This window comes from Zingiber officinale, chromosome 6A (assembly GCF_018446385.1).
Source record: "Zingiber officinale cultivar Zhangliang chromosome 6A, Zo_v1.1, whole genome shotgun sequence".
Lineage (NCBI taxonomy): Eukaryota > Viridiplantae > Streptophyta > Magnoliopsida > Zingiberales > Zingiberaceae > Zingiber > Zingiber officinale.
In genome coordinates this window covers 146,274,166-146,288,741 of record NC_055997.1, presented here as the reverse complement: position 1 = coordinate 146,288,741, position 14,576 = coordinate 146,274,166, and the positions used below count along the sequence as shown (strand labels likewise).

The 14,576-nt window shown below is 34.6% G+C and overlaps 1 protein-coding gene and 1 long non-coding RNA gene across 2 annotated transcripts; both read right to left on the bottom strand.

Annotated features, from left to right (window-relative positions):
• Positions 1-7,716: 7,716 nt before the first annotated feature.
• LOC121998545 lies at positions 7,717-10,172 on the bottom strand. Its single transcript, XR_006116532.1, has 2 exons — positions 9,710-10,172; positions 7,717-8,165 (listed from the first exon to the last, which is right to left on the bottom strand). It is a non-coding gene; the product is annotated as an uncharacterized LOC121998545 (long non-coding RNA).
• An 894-nt stretch (positions 10,173-11,066) lies between these two features.
• LOC121994544 lies at positions 11,067-11,942 on the bottom strand. Its single transcript, XM_042548541.1, has 2 exons — positions 11,716-11,942; positions 11,067-11,632 (listed from the first exon to the last, which is right to left on the bottom strand). The coding sequence occupies exons 1-2, from the start codon at positions 11,848-11,850 to the stop codon at positions 11,141-11,143; spliced, it is 627 nt and encodes a 208-aa protein (XP_042404475.1). The 5' UTR covers positions 11,851-11,942; the 3' UTR covers positions 11,067-11,140.
• Positions 11,943-14,576: the final 2,634 nt, after the last annotated feature.

Genomic DNA, 14,576 nt, shown 5'->3' with positions numbered 1-14,576 from the left:
GAACAAGGATTTGACACGAAAGATTTAGGAAGACCAAGAAGATTTTTGGGATGGAGATTCACAGGGATAGAGTTGTAGAGAGATTATAGTTGTCTCAACATAAGTATGTGGAGAAGGTGTTGGATAGGTTTAATATGAAGAATGTAAAGTCGGTGAGTACACTCCTGGCGCATCACTTCAAGTTATCCAAAGATGACGAGATCCAAAAGATGTCAAAGGTTTCTTATGCCAGTGCAATTGATTATCTAATGTATGTCATAATTTACACAAGACCAAATTTTGCGTAAGCAGTTAGTATAGTGAGTAAGTTTCTCTCAAATTCTGATCGACCACATTAGGATGCAGTGAAATGAGTTTTCATATACTTGAGAAATACAACTGATTATGATATTATTTTCAGTAGACAATCGAAAGATCCTTCAGTTGTTGGGCACGTAGATGCACACTATGCAAGAGATATAGATGATAGAAGGTCTACTATAGGGTACATATTCACAGTGGCAGGAGGACCTATCTGTTGAAAACCTATGATACAATGTATTGTTTCATTGTCTACTATGGAATTAGAGTACATAGCAACAGCTGAAACAGCAAAAGAAATTTTATGACTTATATGGTTGATCAGAGAACTGAGTGTTCAGGAAGGTAAAGTCAAGTTATTATACGATAGTCAGAATACTATCTATTTGGAGAACAATTAGATGTATAATGCGAGAACCAAACATATTGATATGAGGTTTCACAATATCAAAGAGTTGATTGCTTCCAAAAAAAATTCAACTTGAGAAGATTCATATTATAGACAATACTATAGACATGCTGACAAAGCCAGTGACTGCAGAGAAATTCAAACATTGCTTGAACTTGAACCATATCTCTATATACTAAAGGAAGGAAGCCCATACCCAGAGATCCAGGTGGGGTTTGTTCAAATACTCTTGTTCTACGAATGAGTGTATTCACTAAGATGGAAATTATTGACAGATGACTCATATTTAGATGAAGGTCAATGCGAAGGATGTCATAAAAAAAAACTCTATTAAGATTTTTCGTAATAAAATTTTATTACAATTTTATATAATAAAATTATGTTAAAATTTTATGTAACAGAATTCTTTTACAATTTTTCATAACAAAATTCTGTTACAATTTTACTGGGTTTAGGATTTATATATTATTTATAAGGATCATTATAAACCTATGATAGAATCATGAAAATCATGGAATGTAATTCTCTTGAATAAAGAGAATTCTAATAAAACTTCAATTATTTTTGTGGAATAAACACATTATCGAATCACGATAACTCTTCTTCTTCCTTTTTTTCTTCTCCTTTCTCATATTGACTCTTTTTGTTCATCTTTATCTTATTACTCCATGCGATCTCTCTTTCTCATCTTTCTCTACATTAAAAGTTGAGAGATATTACCGCCTCTTTGTGCAACACAAACAAAGCCCAAGAAAATACAAACTCAAAACACGAGTCCACGTTACAGCATAGTAGAGATGGAGTCAGGAGTTTGATCCATTCATCATAGCACAGAATACTTGTGAATGCGGTTGAATCTGCGAAATATTCATGAAAAAGTCACAGATGGATAGGGGAAAGCTAAAGAAAGCTGAGAGAAACAGCACAAAAGATGCACATACAACACTTGTCCAGTATTAACCATATTTATCTCCTATTGCCTCACCCTTCAAAGGTGACTACACCCATCCTAGTTCCCGTGCCAATTTTGTTAAAAACGTTAAGTTTTTTTTTAAGTTATAAAAAAACACATTAAAATTTTTTTAATGCATGAATACTTAAGAAAATAAATAGTATTAAATAATTTAATATTATTTAATTATAATTATAGAACGTAAATTTTTTTTAAAAGAATTTTATATATACTTAGACTTTCAAATCGATTAGGATAATCGATTGAGACATACCAATCGATTATCATAAAATATCAATCGATCAATAGGCCTAATTTTATATTGTTAAGACTGATTAAGTAATTTCTGTTCGAATTAAGTTCCTAGTATTTTTTTAGGTCTATTTACACAACGTGTTACTAAGTTGAACTAATATGTCGACCGAAAGAAAGACACCTTAGATAGGTTTAATACATTTTGTGTTGATAGACTATATCTATACTAAAAGTAATCGATCCAAATAAAGGTTACTTTTATGTCAAATATATGCATAAGATAGCATACAATTATAGAACAAAATATTATTTATTCAAATCATGCACAAAATATGTCGACTCAAATAAAGGCATATTATGTGGCCGATTAAGGTTGTTGTAAGCTATGGATCAAAATATAACTCATATAAAGTATCATATTATGCGCACAATGGATCGGTCCAAAGGAAGATATATTGTGTGGCCAATTAAAATTTGAGTTATATTAGAGAGTATCGCAAACAAATAATATGTCAGCTCAAAGAAAGACACATTATGTTGTACTTGGTATATCATAAAAAACTCATTTATGTGCATTTAAAATTTTATTTTATTTACATAATTTTATATTACTTATATGTTCTTGGCTTTAGTTAAATCGTGAACTTAAATAAATTTCTCTCTTTAATTTCAGTGCAATCTGTAACTGCCAACATTAATAATATCCCAAAATTAACTGGTTCAAATTTTGCTGAATGGAAAGAATATGTAACCGTAGTCTTAGGCTGCATGGACTTAGACTATGCATTAAGAAATGATCGTCCCGCACCTCTCACCAGTGCTAGCACTATAGAGCATAAGGCTGAATTTCAACTGTGTGAGAAATCAAATCGCATGTGTCTGAGTATTATGAAACTTTCCATACCGACACCAATAAAAGGCTCAGTAACGAAGGGAGAAAATGCTAAGAGTTTTCTGTACCAATTAGCAGACCGATTTACTTCAAATGAAAAGATCGAGACTATCACACTTCTTACGAAGTTGGTAACCATGCGGTATAATGGTAAAGGAAATATAAGAGAGTACATTATGGAGATGTTCAATATAGCGACAAATTTGAAAGAACTAAAACTCGATATGTCTGAGGATATGTTAGTGCATTTCGTCTTGATTTCTCTGCCTACACGGTTCACTCCTTTTAAAATATCGTATAATACTCAAAAGGAAAAGTGGACATTGAATGAGCTTATTGCCCAATGCATGCAAGAGGAGAGGAGACTAAAGATTGAGACATCTGAGAGTGCTCACTTAGCATCTAGTTCTCAAAGTACGAGCAAGACACGAAAGAGGATCAATAACGAAAGAAAAGGAAAATAAACTGCAGATTCTGAAGGCAATGGTCATAAGGAGTACCAGAAGCATGATAAGGAATCCACTTATTTCTTTTACAAAAAGAAAGGTCATATGAAGAAAGACAACCTAAAGTACGTCAACTAGCGTGTAAAGAAAGGTAAACTTTTCAACTTTGTTAGTTTGGAAGTCAATCTAGCTATTGTACCCACTGACACTTGGTGGATAGATACAGATGCTACTACTCACATAAGTATCACTATGCAGGATTGTCTCAGGAGCCGACTTCCGCTTGATGGTGAAAGATACATCTATACAAGAATGGAAAGAATGCTAAAGTCGAGTCAATTGATATTTTTATGCTTTGTTTAGGAACCAATGCTTTTCTGGGTTTAGAAAATACATTTATTGTACCATCTTTTCAATGAAATTTAATTTCAATTTCTTATTTGGACAAATCAGGTTATTCTTGTTCATTTAAAAATAGAATTTTTAGTATTTTCTTTAATTCAGTGTTGGTTGGCAATGACTCCTTGGTTGATAAACTTTATAAATTGAACATCTTTACTCCTACAATTGACAATGTGATAATGCATAGTATATGTACGAAACACAAATTGACCAACGAGAATTCTTCTATGTTGTGACATAGGCGTTTAGGACATATATCTAAACAACGCCTATAAAGGTTAATGCCACATAGAATTTTCAATTCCCTTGACATGTCAGACTTTGATTTTTTGCATAGAGTGTATCAAGGAAAAGACTATTAATAAAAGGAATAAAAGGGCTAACCATTGTAGTGATATTTTGGAGCTAATACATACGAATATTTGTAGACCATTCCTTAAGGCATTTTGGAATGGACACACATATTTTATTAGCTTCATAGATGACAATTCCATATTTGGCTATCTGTACCTTATTTATGAGAAATCACAATCTTTAGATATGTTTAAAATTTTCAAAGCCGAAGTTGAACTTCAACTAGCTAAGAAAATTAAAGATATCTGATCCGACCGTGAGGTGAATATTACGATCAATATGATGGATCAGGTGAACAACGTTCATGACCTTTTGTGAATTATCTTGCTGAGTGTGGAATTATGCCTCAGTATACCATGCTTGGTACACCCAGTCAGAATGGTGTAGTTGAGTGTCACAATCGAACCATAAAAGACATGGTAAAAAGTATGATGACTTTCACTTCTCTACTAGAATCCTTGTGGCTGAAGCACTCAAGAATACAGTTTACCTACTCAATAGAGTAAGGCAGTAACTAAAACCACATTCGAGATATGAATGGGTAAAAAGCCTAACATTGGACACTTGCATGTCTAGGGTTGCCCCTCTAATAGATCCTTATTCGAAATGGAAAATACCAAATTCATTGAGGACAATGTGAGTAATAAAATCAGGGAAGTATCTTTTGAGGAAACCATTGACGATCCTCCTATGATTACTACTAGTGCGATCAATAGCGGTATAGTTATCATACCGCACATTATGGGTATCACACATCCAGTGAACGTAGTGAACCAAGATATTCTCATGACATCTCCAATATAATTTGAGAAACCTGCCACTGAAATTGAAGTATTGCCTCATATTGATGAGCAAGTATAACCACCTTAAATACAAGTGTCTTTAAGACGATCCACAAAGGAACGGAGAACCACGAATTTTTGTAATTATGTTTATCTCCAAGAACATGATTTTGACATAGGGTTGAAAAGTGATCCTACATCTTTCCAAGAAGTCAAACAATGTTCTGATCCTGAAAGGTGGACTAACAGCATGTAAGAAGAGTTGAAGTCTATGGCGGATAATGACATTTGAGAATTTATCGAATTACCTTGAGGAAAAAAGCTCGTTGGCTGTAAATGGATATTTAAAATCAAGCGGGATTCAAGGGGTAATGTAGAAAAGTATAAGGTTCGTCTTGTTATCAAGGGATCACTCAAAAAGAAGACATTGATTACAAGGAGATTTTCTCACTTGTGTTGACGAAAGACTCCCTTAGGATAATCATGACATTTGTAGTTCATTATGATTTGGAGCTATATCAAATAGATGTAAAGACTGTATTACTCAATGGAGACATAGAGGAGTGTATATATATGATGCAATCAGAAAACTTTGAGTGTAAGGACTCAAAGCACCTACTATGTAGATTAAAAAAGTTCATTTATGGTTTAAAGTAGGCGTCCCGTCGGTGGTACCAAAAATTTGATCAAGTGGTTTCCTCATTTAGATTTAAAGAGAACCCCGTTGATCAGTGCACATATATCAAGTTCAATGGAAGCAAGTTTGTTATACTTGTTTTATATGTGGATGATATATTACTTGCAAGCAATAATAAAGATATGCGGCTTCAAACTAAGTCATTTTTATCTGATAATTTTGAAATGAAAAATCTTGATGAAACATCATTTATTTTAGGCATACAGATCTATCGTGATCGTTCAAGAGGTATTTTTGGACTTTTACAACAAGTCTATATTGAAAAGGTGCTTGTCAGATATGGTATGCAAAATTATACACTCGATGACACACCTGTGTCAAGAGGTGACAAGTTCAGCTTGCAACAATGTCCACGGCTTGAACTTGAAATAAAAAAGATACAGCAATTCTCATATGCTTCAGCAGTGGGAAGTCTCATATATGCACAAGCTTCTACTCGATCAGATATAGCATGTATAGTGGAGATGTTAGGCAAATATGTTAGTAACTTAAGACTGTCACACTAGAAAGCGATAAAGAGAATGATGTGGTATTTGTAAAGAACTAAAAGACATATACTCATATATTGGAGATCAGATCATCTGGAGGTAATTGGATATTCAGACTTCAATTTTACTAGATGCTTGGATAGCAGACGATGTACTTCAGACTATATTTTCATACTTACTGGAGGGGCTATATCTTGGAAGAGCGTCAAACAAACACTATTAGCCACTTCTACTATGGAGACAGAATTAGTAGCATGCTACGAAACATCCAATCACAAAATTTGACTGCGGAACTTCATCACAGCATTATAGATTGCTGATGGCATTGACATGCCACTGAGAATCTACTGTAATAATAAAGCCGTAGAACTTTATGCCAAGAACAACTGCAATTCATCGAAATCCTCAACGTCGAGTTTCTAGCGATTAAAGAAAAAGTTTAGAGTTGTCAGATTTTGGTAGAGCACATCAGCACAGATTTCATGTTGGTCGATCCACTCACCAAAAACTTGGTGCTTAAGGTGTTTCATGCGCATGTTGTGAATATGGGAGTCCTTTTTATGGAAGAAGAACTAATCTAGTGGGAGTCTGTATTTACCTTATTACTATATATTTGATAATAAAGACAAATATTTTTTTTATTATTATACGTACTTAAAGTTCAAAATATTAATGAAAATTTACATATTTGTTTGATAATCTGATTGTGATATCATCATTTACTACTGCTGTTTAGCATTTGATGTTTGTAAGTATGATAAAGGTTCCTTTTGGAATCATAAAATTGATCATGATTTATTATTACAGTTTAGCATAAAGTATTTTACAAATATGATTTGACCTCTTTTGAGGTCATCTTAAGACCAGTTGAAAATTGAAATGTATTGATCACATTTCATATAATTTTCACTCTACACATCCATATCTTGATCTATGTCATTAATGACATTGATATTATGATTATTGTTGGGACTTGTTACGATTATATACAATAGCTATGACATCTTTAGTCCTATACCAATGAAGTTAATGGACCAAATTGTTTACAAGGATATCTTATACCCATAAAATTTGATATCAACTAGAGTTTTACTTGTATTCCACATACAACACACATATAACCCAAGTGGGAGATTATTGAATATAATTATTCCTATTAGGTAGACTTATTTGTAAATTACATATATGAATACGATTTAAACCCTTAAAAGTGATCTAACTTATACTTATTAGATTCGATTATTGGATGTAGATCATATATGTGTAGAACCTTTAACCCCACATCTATTATCATCTATATGTTGATAATAGATGTTCAGTATATATATAAACTTATAGTCTCACATCTATGATTATCTATGGGCTGATAATAGATGCACACTATATAATGGGTTGGTCCCCAGAAGATTAGAACATCTTTGAAACATCTCTTCGTTCCCCATTAATGAAGAGGATTCAGCACCGTCAATCCTAACTCCTCCGAAAGACCAACCTTCTTATCCTTCTTCTTCCGTAAGATTGTTGGATTGACAAGCACTACACAAAAAACAATGACAATTCCGCTGCATTCAAATTCTTTGTAATTATAGTATTTACTTTTTTTTATGTCATGTTTTCAATGAAACAAAAATTCACACCCATATTTCTTGTTTTTTCCTATTCAAATTCTTATTTTAATTATTTAACGGCTTAAGTTTTACAAGAATCATCAAATTTATCTCAATATCAATAAAAGAAGATAAATCACAAATGACCACTAATCTTAGAATAATGACTAGCGCATGAGAGAGTCATTTACCTCAATTATACTAAGATTCTAACCCCATACATCAAGTTAACAGCATCTCCTACTGCCTCACCCTTCTTGCATTGATCAAGATTGGTTAACCCATATTAATATTTTAATAGTAATCAGGCTAAGACTTGTAATGGAACACCTACTCGTAAGCATTTGTGTCATGTCTCCTTAACCGCTCCAAATTTTCAGAGTCAGCAAGGTTTTGGGGCAGAGGATGATCATAGTGTTTCTAGTACTGTGACCCGTCATACTGACTGTAGCCACGTTCATGCTCTTGATTTCTTGGCTCTTCGTACCACTTGCATACAGCCATGATCCCCGGATCTCTCTCCCTTGTGAATCAGCTCCTCTGATCTAGAATGAGGTGATGCAAGTTGTTGTTGATCCCTGCTGAAGTTTAAATTCATGTAAAGGAGGAAAAAGACTGATTTTTAGCAATGTACAAAACACATTTCACATGAAGTACCACTACCTGTTATCTACGTTGCAAGAACGAAATCAAGTTCCAAGTATAAAATGATTAGTGTGTATATGCTGTCTCTGAGTTACAAGGCATACCCACACACCAGTGCTTTTGTCAATCTCAAAGTAATTAAAGAAAACATTACAAAAAAAAAAGAACACCATGACTTTCTACTAGAAAAAAGAACTCTGTAGCTTCAAGATGGGGGAAGAAGCCTATTATAACTCTGAATTACCATACAAACTGGTTCCAAACTAAAAATTGCAGATGCAATTTGTATGATAATTATACACAAGTAGCTAACTGTTGGTTATACTGTTGTATGATATATATACCAGTAAGTCAAGAGACAATCATCCGTTGGTGTTACTAAGTCATTTTACATTCAACAATAAAAAATGTATCCCGCCTTGAACTCTATCAAGGCTATATAATCAGTAATATCCAAATCTCTTTAACACTCTTCATTACACAAGTCCTTTTTACCCCACACCAAAATTTTAATTGATTCAACTCAGCTAACTATAAAATCTCAGTCATATTTGAAATGCACATGTCATCTTAATCAAGTTTATCTCATTTTATCTTCCTTCAAACTACACCTAAATAATATTTTTTACTTTATTTTAGCTGGTAACTTCTTGCATCCATCTTAAAATACCACTGCATCAATTCTTTGTGTTGTTACTAAACTGCCGAACATTCTAATCTATAAAGTGGCTTCGACATAAAACTTTCCTTTTAGCCCAACAAACAGGAGACAATCACACAACTCGGAAAGTTTCTATCCATATTTCATCCATCTATTCTTGTTGTATTTATGATAGCTTCGTCATTACCTCCTTTTTGTTGAGAAAAATTCAACATATCAATAATTTTTCCAGGAATCTCTTGTCTATCTTAGAAGGCAAAAGCCTTAGGAGGTATTACAAAGGTGTTAGGTTTGAAACCCACCTTCATCAATAAAGGTGGAAACTTGAGGGATTGGATAATATCTCTAAGAAAAAAATACCTACATATTCTAAGAAGAGCTAATATCACCATACCAACCTAGCAGTAATGCTGACTTGAAGATCTGTCAAAGCAATGCTTTTACATCCAAATATGAAACTACAGACAGGAAAGCAATCGAATAAGAAACGAGCATATTTAGCAGCCTCGATTAGAAAGAGTATGAAAAACTCCAAGAGGATTAAGAGAAGAAACATTCATCACTAGAAGCAAACGCCAGTTAGTTGACGGTGAATAGCTAAAGAGCAAGCAATAGACATACATGCGCTGAAAACGAAATATCATTTCGTGCACATTTACAGACAAAAAAGAGACCGAAGACTAAATTATACAAGACAGACATCCTAGAAACAACGTTTATTTATAAGAAGAGATCTAATAACGAAAAGAAAGGAAAACACAGAAAATGTTCGAGATGGAAATTAAAGAAAAAAGGATATAGAAATCATTCGGGGATTACAAGATTTAGCTGGAGGACTTTGGATCGATTCTGGGCTTTCGTGCACGCTTCAAGGCGTCGTTGTAGTCCGCCTCGAATCCGCCTGTCAACAGACAACGAAGAGGGACCGATCGCCTTCCTCCCGGCGGCGGCGAGACAAGGCTGAGCGTCCAGCTCTACCCTAGAGGCAGCGACCCTCTTTGGCGACAGTAGTCGGAGTCCGCGATTACATTTAATCGCACTCATCCTTTCACCTTCTCATTTATCTAAACTAATCCATATTTTTTATTCATATTGCATTTTACCCTCGCGTGCATCTTACGCGGTATATACGTGGGGAGCAAGGCTCGCAGACATCCATTAATGGCGGACGAGGTGAACAGACGCAAGAGAGAAGACGACAAAGGAGAGCAGAGCACGCAGGCGTCGGGACCAAGCTGCCCTCACCGTTCATCTTCGTACTCCCCCCTATCGATCCGTTCGTCCTCCACTCACTCTGCATATGCTACTCTCTTCTCCAAATTCAACAATAATGGATAAAAAAATTGTCCAGTTAGAATAATACTTTAAAAATATTTTTAAAAAAATAAAAAGAAAGCATTTTTAAAATGATGACAATGCTCGCATTCAATGCGATGGGAGTCCGCCGGCCGGCGCCCCCACTCGCCATCAATGCCGACGGCGACGTCTCGCACAAGAAAAAGTTTTATTTAATTTTCTAACTATTTCAATTTAAAGCAATAATAAATTAACGACTATTTAATTGATGGAAAATAGAGAAAATGACCTGCTTTCATTAAAAAAAATAAGGAAAATAAATCGTAAAATTAATTGCACGGCCATAACACAGGGCAAGACTTTTATCAGTGACCGATCAGTGTCAGCGCATTAAATTGCCGAGCATTAATCGATTTTAATGCCCGCAATAAATTGAGAAAATGACATATTGACCAATGAGCAAGCGCCACGCAATTCTTAAATTCGAATATCAAAATAAAAACAATATAATTAATTACTGCTATTTGACCGCCTTTTACCGCGCTATGGCTTAAATAAGATTGTATTAATCTTTGCATCTGCAGAGCTTAAATGTGCATTTATTAAACAATAATTGTATAATTGTAGTAGTATATTTATACTCCACTGTGAAATCCTAGTATTCCTCGAAATGTAATGGCATTAATCAGCTAAAAATAATAAATGATTGGTAATCAAATTATCAAAATCTCAAGTAGATTCTTCTGGCAAAACAAATTCACTTATATTTTATTTTTATAATTATAAAAAATATTTTTTTATAATTTCCAAGCTTTTACTATAATAGATATTACCATCGTTATACATAAAATAGTATTATATTAAAATACTTTAAAATTTATTAAAATCGAAACTTTGTGTGTTTTTATAAAGTAGAGAAGAGTGTATTACATGATATAGAAATATTACAGGGACCTAAAGGGAAAAGTTAAGGTCGATTCGTGGTTTTTTGGGCTGCGGCGGAGCCAGCGCCGCCGACACCGCCGCCGGCAGAGAGTTGGGAGCGATCCGGCCGTCGCATCGAGGGCAGCGCGGGTCCCCCTTCGAGATCAGCACGTACGAGAGGCAGCTGGTGCAACCGACCGCCACGAGACTGCCGCCGCCTCCCCCGGCGGAGTCGCCTCCGTCCGCCCGTCCATCATCCGCTCCCTCGGGAGCGCACTCGGCGCGGCGCTTGACCGACGCCACCGTGACCGACGACGACGAAGACGACGATGGAGATCCGCCGTCGACGTCCGACGCGGCGTCCCTCCGCTGCCTCTGCTCCGATTCCCTGCCCCCGCGCGTCTCCCGCTCCGCCGCCTGCTCGAGCGCCCACTTCACCTTCTCGATGGTGCACACGCTCTGACACCCGGGGATCAGCCCCGCCGCGTCATTCAGGGCGCCGGCGGGGGCCAGATTGAGGTCCTGCAACAAGATCCGCCATCAATCGACAAGAATCAGAGGCGAATCAGATTCAAAATTCGAAATTTACGCTGGAACCAACATACCAACTTATGAATATCCGCGAAAGGCGCAACCTTTAGATCAGCAGGATCGAGATCTTTGGGCGCGGATTTGGCGCCAAGGAGATCGAGGGTGATGAGATCCGTCTTGCCTGCGATCGAGCCAACCACGACGTCCATATGGCTGAGATGACCGGCCGGAGAATTTGAGGCGAAGAGAAAGAAAGAACGCAGCAGCGTGTTGAAGGAGAAGGGGAGACGGTGAGTTTATTTAATGAGAGGAGCCGGTGGAAGGGCGCCCTCTGTAATTATGAGATTTTGGAAGGATCTGGCAACACTCAATTAATTATCCCTAAAATTGGAAATATGATTAATTTTTAAAGAGAAAAAAACGGAAAATAAATACTCTCGTGTGCTAAATAAATATATAGTTCATCTTTTTTTCCTTCAAAATAAATAGGACACTAAATGCTTAATTTATGAGATTGTCAAATTTCGAATCCAACATCTTAATAAAAAACTTTAAAGTCTCTAACCGGTCAAAGTTTTCTCATGATTTTACCCGCATAATTATTTTACCGTATGTACGTTTTCCAACCTTCTGACCTCCTTATTTTTATTAACGACATATATATTTAAAAAACACGTAATATAAACAAAGAATAAGGGAAATCTAAGGGCCATTTGGCAAATATACCAAAAAAAGGAGTAAATTATAGTGATATGTTAAATTTACATTCATTTATTTTTATTAATGAGTAAAAAATAAAGGATGATAAGTAAAAATCGAAAAGTATGTGCGCGATCTGTAAAATCTGCACAATAAATGAGTGGGGCCGTCATCATTAATGGCTTATTCATTGCTTGCAGAAATGTGAACTTATGACGTCATGCTTTTCGTGATTTCATCTATCTTAAAATAAAGGATGCCCTGTCAAAATGATACTTAATTTTGATTTATCTATATATTAAATATTATATATTATTTTAATTAAATCCTATAATATATATATACATATATAATTAAAGAGGTGCACTTACACCGAGTAATTAATTAACGAACTTGATTATGTTCTCCACGGGTGACGCAGTTGATTGCAGATTTGCAGATATTATTATTAATAAATTTAAGGTTGATTTTCACAGGTATAAAATGTTTCTTGATTATTTCAATCATTTCTTATATACTGTTTTAACTGGGTGATATCTTTTTCTTCCGGACAGTAGAGAACCATCTGAAAGACTGAGACGATTTCACCTAAGCTGTCATTAGAGTGAATTTCGATTAATTAACTACTTAATCAACTTACTAATTACAATGAGGTCGTACAAGCTACGACTCTAGGCACGGTGGGAATTTTAATAAAGATGAACTTCTTTATTCGAGATTTATGGGAACAATGAGGGGGTGCTTGGTTGGATGGTATGGGAAATGGAGAATGGGAAAAGAAAGAAATATTGGTGCTTGGTTTGGGTAATTAGTGGTGGGTCCCATGCATTCATTCCTCCAAACATGGAAATGAGCCATTACATAACATTTTGGGAGTATGAAAATCTTTCCATTCTTATTCTTGACTTCTATCATACTCTTTCACATTCCCATTCCCCTCTAGGACCAAGCACCCCCCGAGTTTTCTCTTTTCCTCCCTTACACAAGTACACAACTTCTTGAATACATATTTTGATCAGTCAATTTCCTCTCGGCATAATCATCAACAGTCAGCTCCGTTGACTTTGAATAATCGGCGATTCCATATTGACTATTCTCATTTCTCCTGCTTGCGCTTTACAAGTGGACGCAATAATTTCATACACAGACGAAGGAGAGAAAGCAGCAATTGCTGCAGAAGAAATAACATTCACAGGGGTGGTGAAGAAGCTGCAAAGGAACCATAAAGCTCATTCAATGGCTTTGCTGCTGACATCATAATTCATATATATATATATATATATATATATATATATATATATTACTATTTTATTAAAAATCTCTCCCCTTTATTAATTAATTTTGATGAAACATAAAATGTATTTAAGTTAATGTCTTTTTTTTTTATTTACACTAAAAATAATTCTAAGATTTATTAGTAATTCCACAAGCAAAACAATCAGTGATCTAGAGTTCGAGAGTTACAACGTATTATTATGAATTTTTCTCATCATTAATTTTCTCTGATTGTTTTATATAAAAAAAATATAATTCTCTTTAGTCCCATATATTAGAATTGACAATACTATGATAAAAAAACTTTTATAAATATTTTAGGCCGACGATTTTAAAAAATATACTTTTCTTAGTTTTTTTACTAAGACAAGTATAATATTAAATTAAAATAATTTTTTGCATAGGAAAATCCGTTAATGTAGTTTGTTGTTGGAATTCTCTAGCGTCACTATTGTATGGGTCTGACGAATCTTACCCAAATAATTAATTCTTGGTTTATAAGGATGACATTAGAAAATCCAAACAATTCGGATTTTCAAAGACCCAAATAATTTATATATTATTATATTACACACGCAACGCGTGTGCATGATCACACTAGTATATATTATAGGTTTAAGATGCTGAGCGACTCCGGTTAAGAGGCGGGAAAATTAAATATTAAACTAGAAATCACTATATCATTTTCAATATAATATAAAAATTTAAGTGCAAACCACACGTTTCTCAATGAATCATCAAATCTAGATAAATATTTGTCAAAAGTTCAAACGTCAATAATGATATAATATATATAAACAAAAAAGTACAATTTTTGTTAAAAGAGATGTAACTTCAATAAAATACTATTTTAGTTGCAACCTTCTATTTTTCAAGAGATCAAACCTATCAATTATGTACTCTATATCAATTTCACGAGCTATCTCTTTCTCAATATATAAGACCATTGCATTATTCAAAT

Bases quoted from the DNA above. Each gene is read 5' to 3' on its own strand.
- LOC121994544 (XM_042548541.1), bottom strand. From the start codon at position 11,850: ATGGACGTCGTGGTTGGCTCGATCGCAGGCAAGACGGATCTCATCACC. The intron at 11,633-11,715 runs GTATGTTGGTTC...ATCTTGTTGCAG, and splicing joins TCGCGGATATTCATAAGTTG to GACCTCAATCTGGCCCCCGC.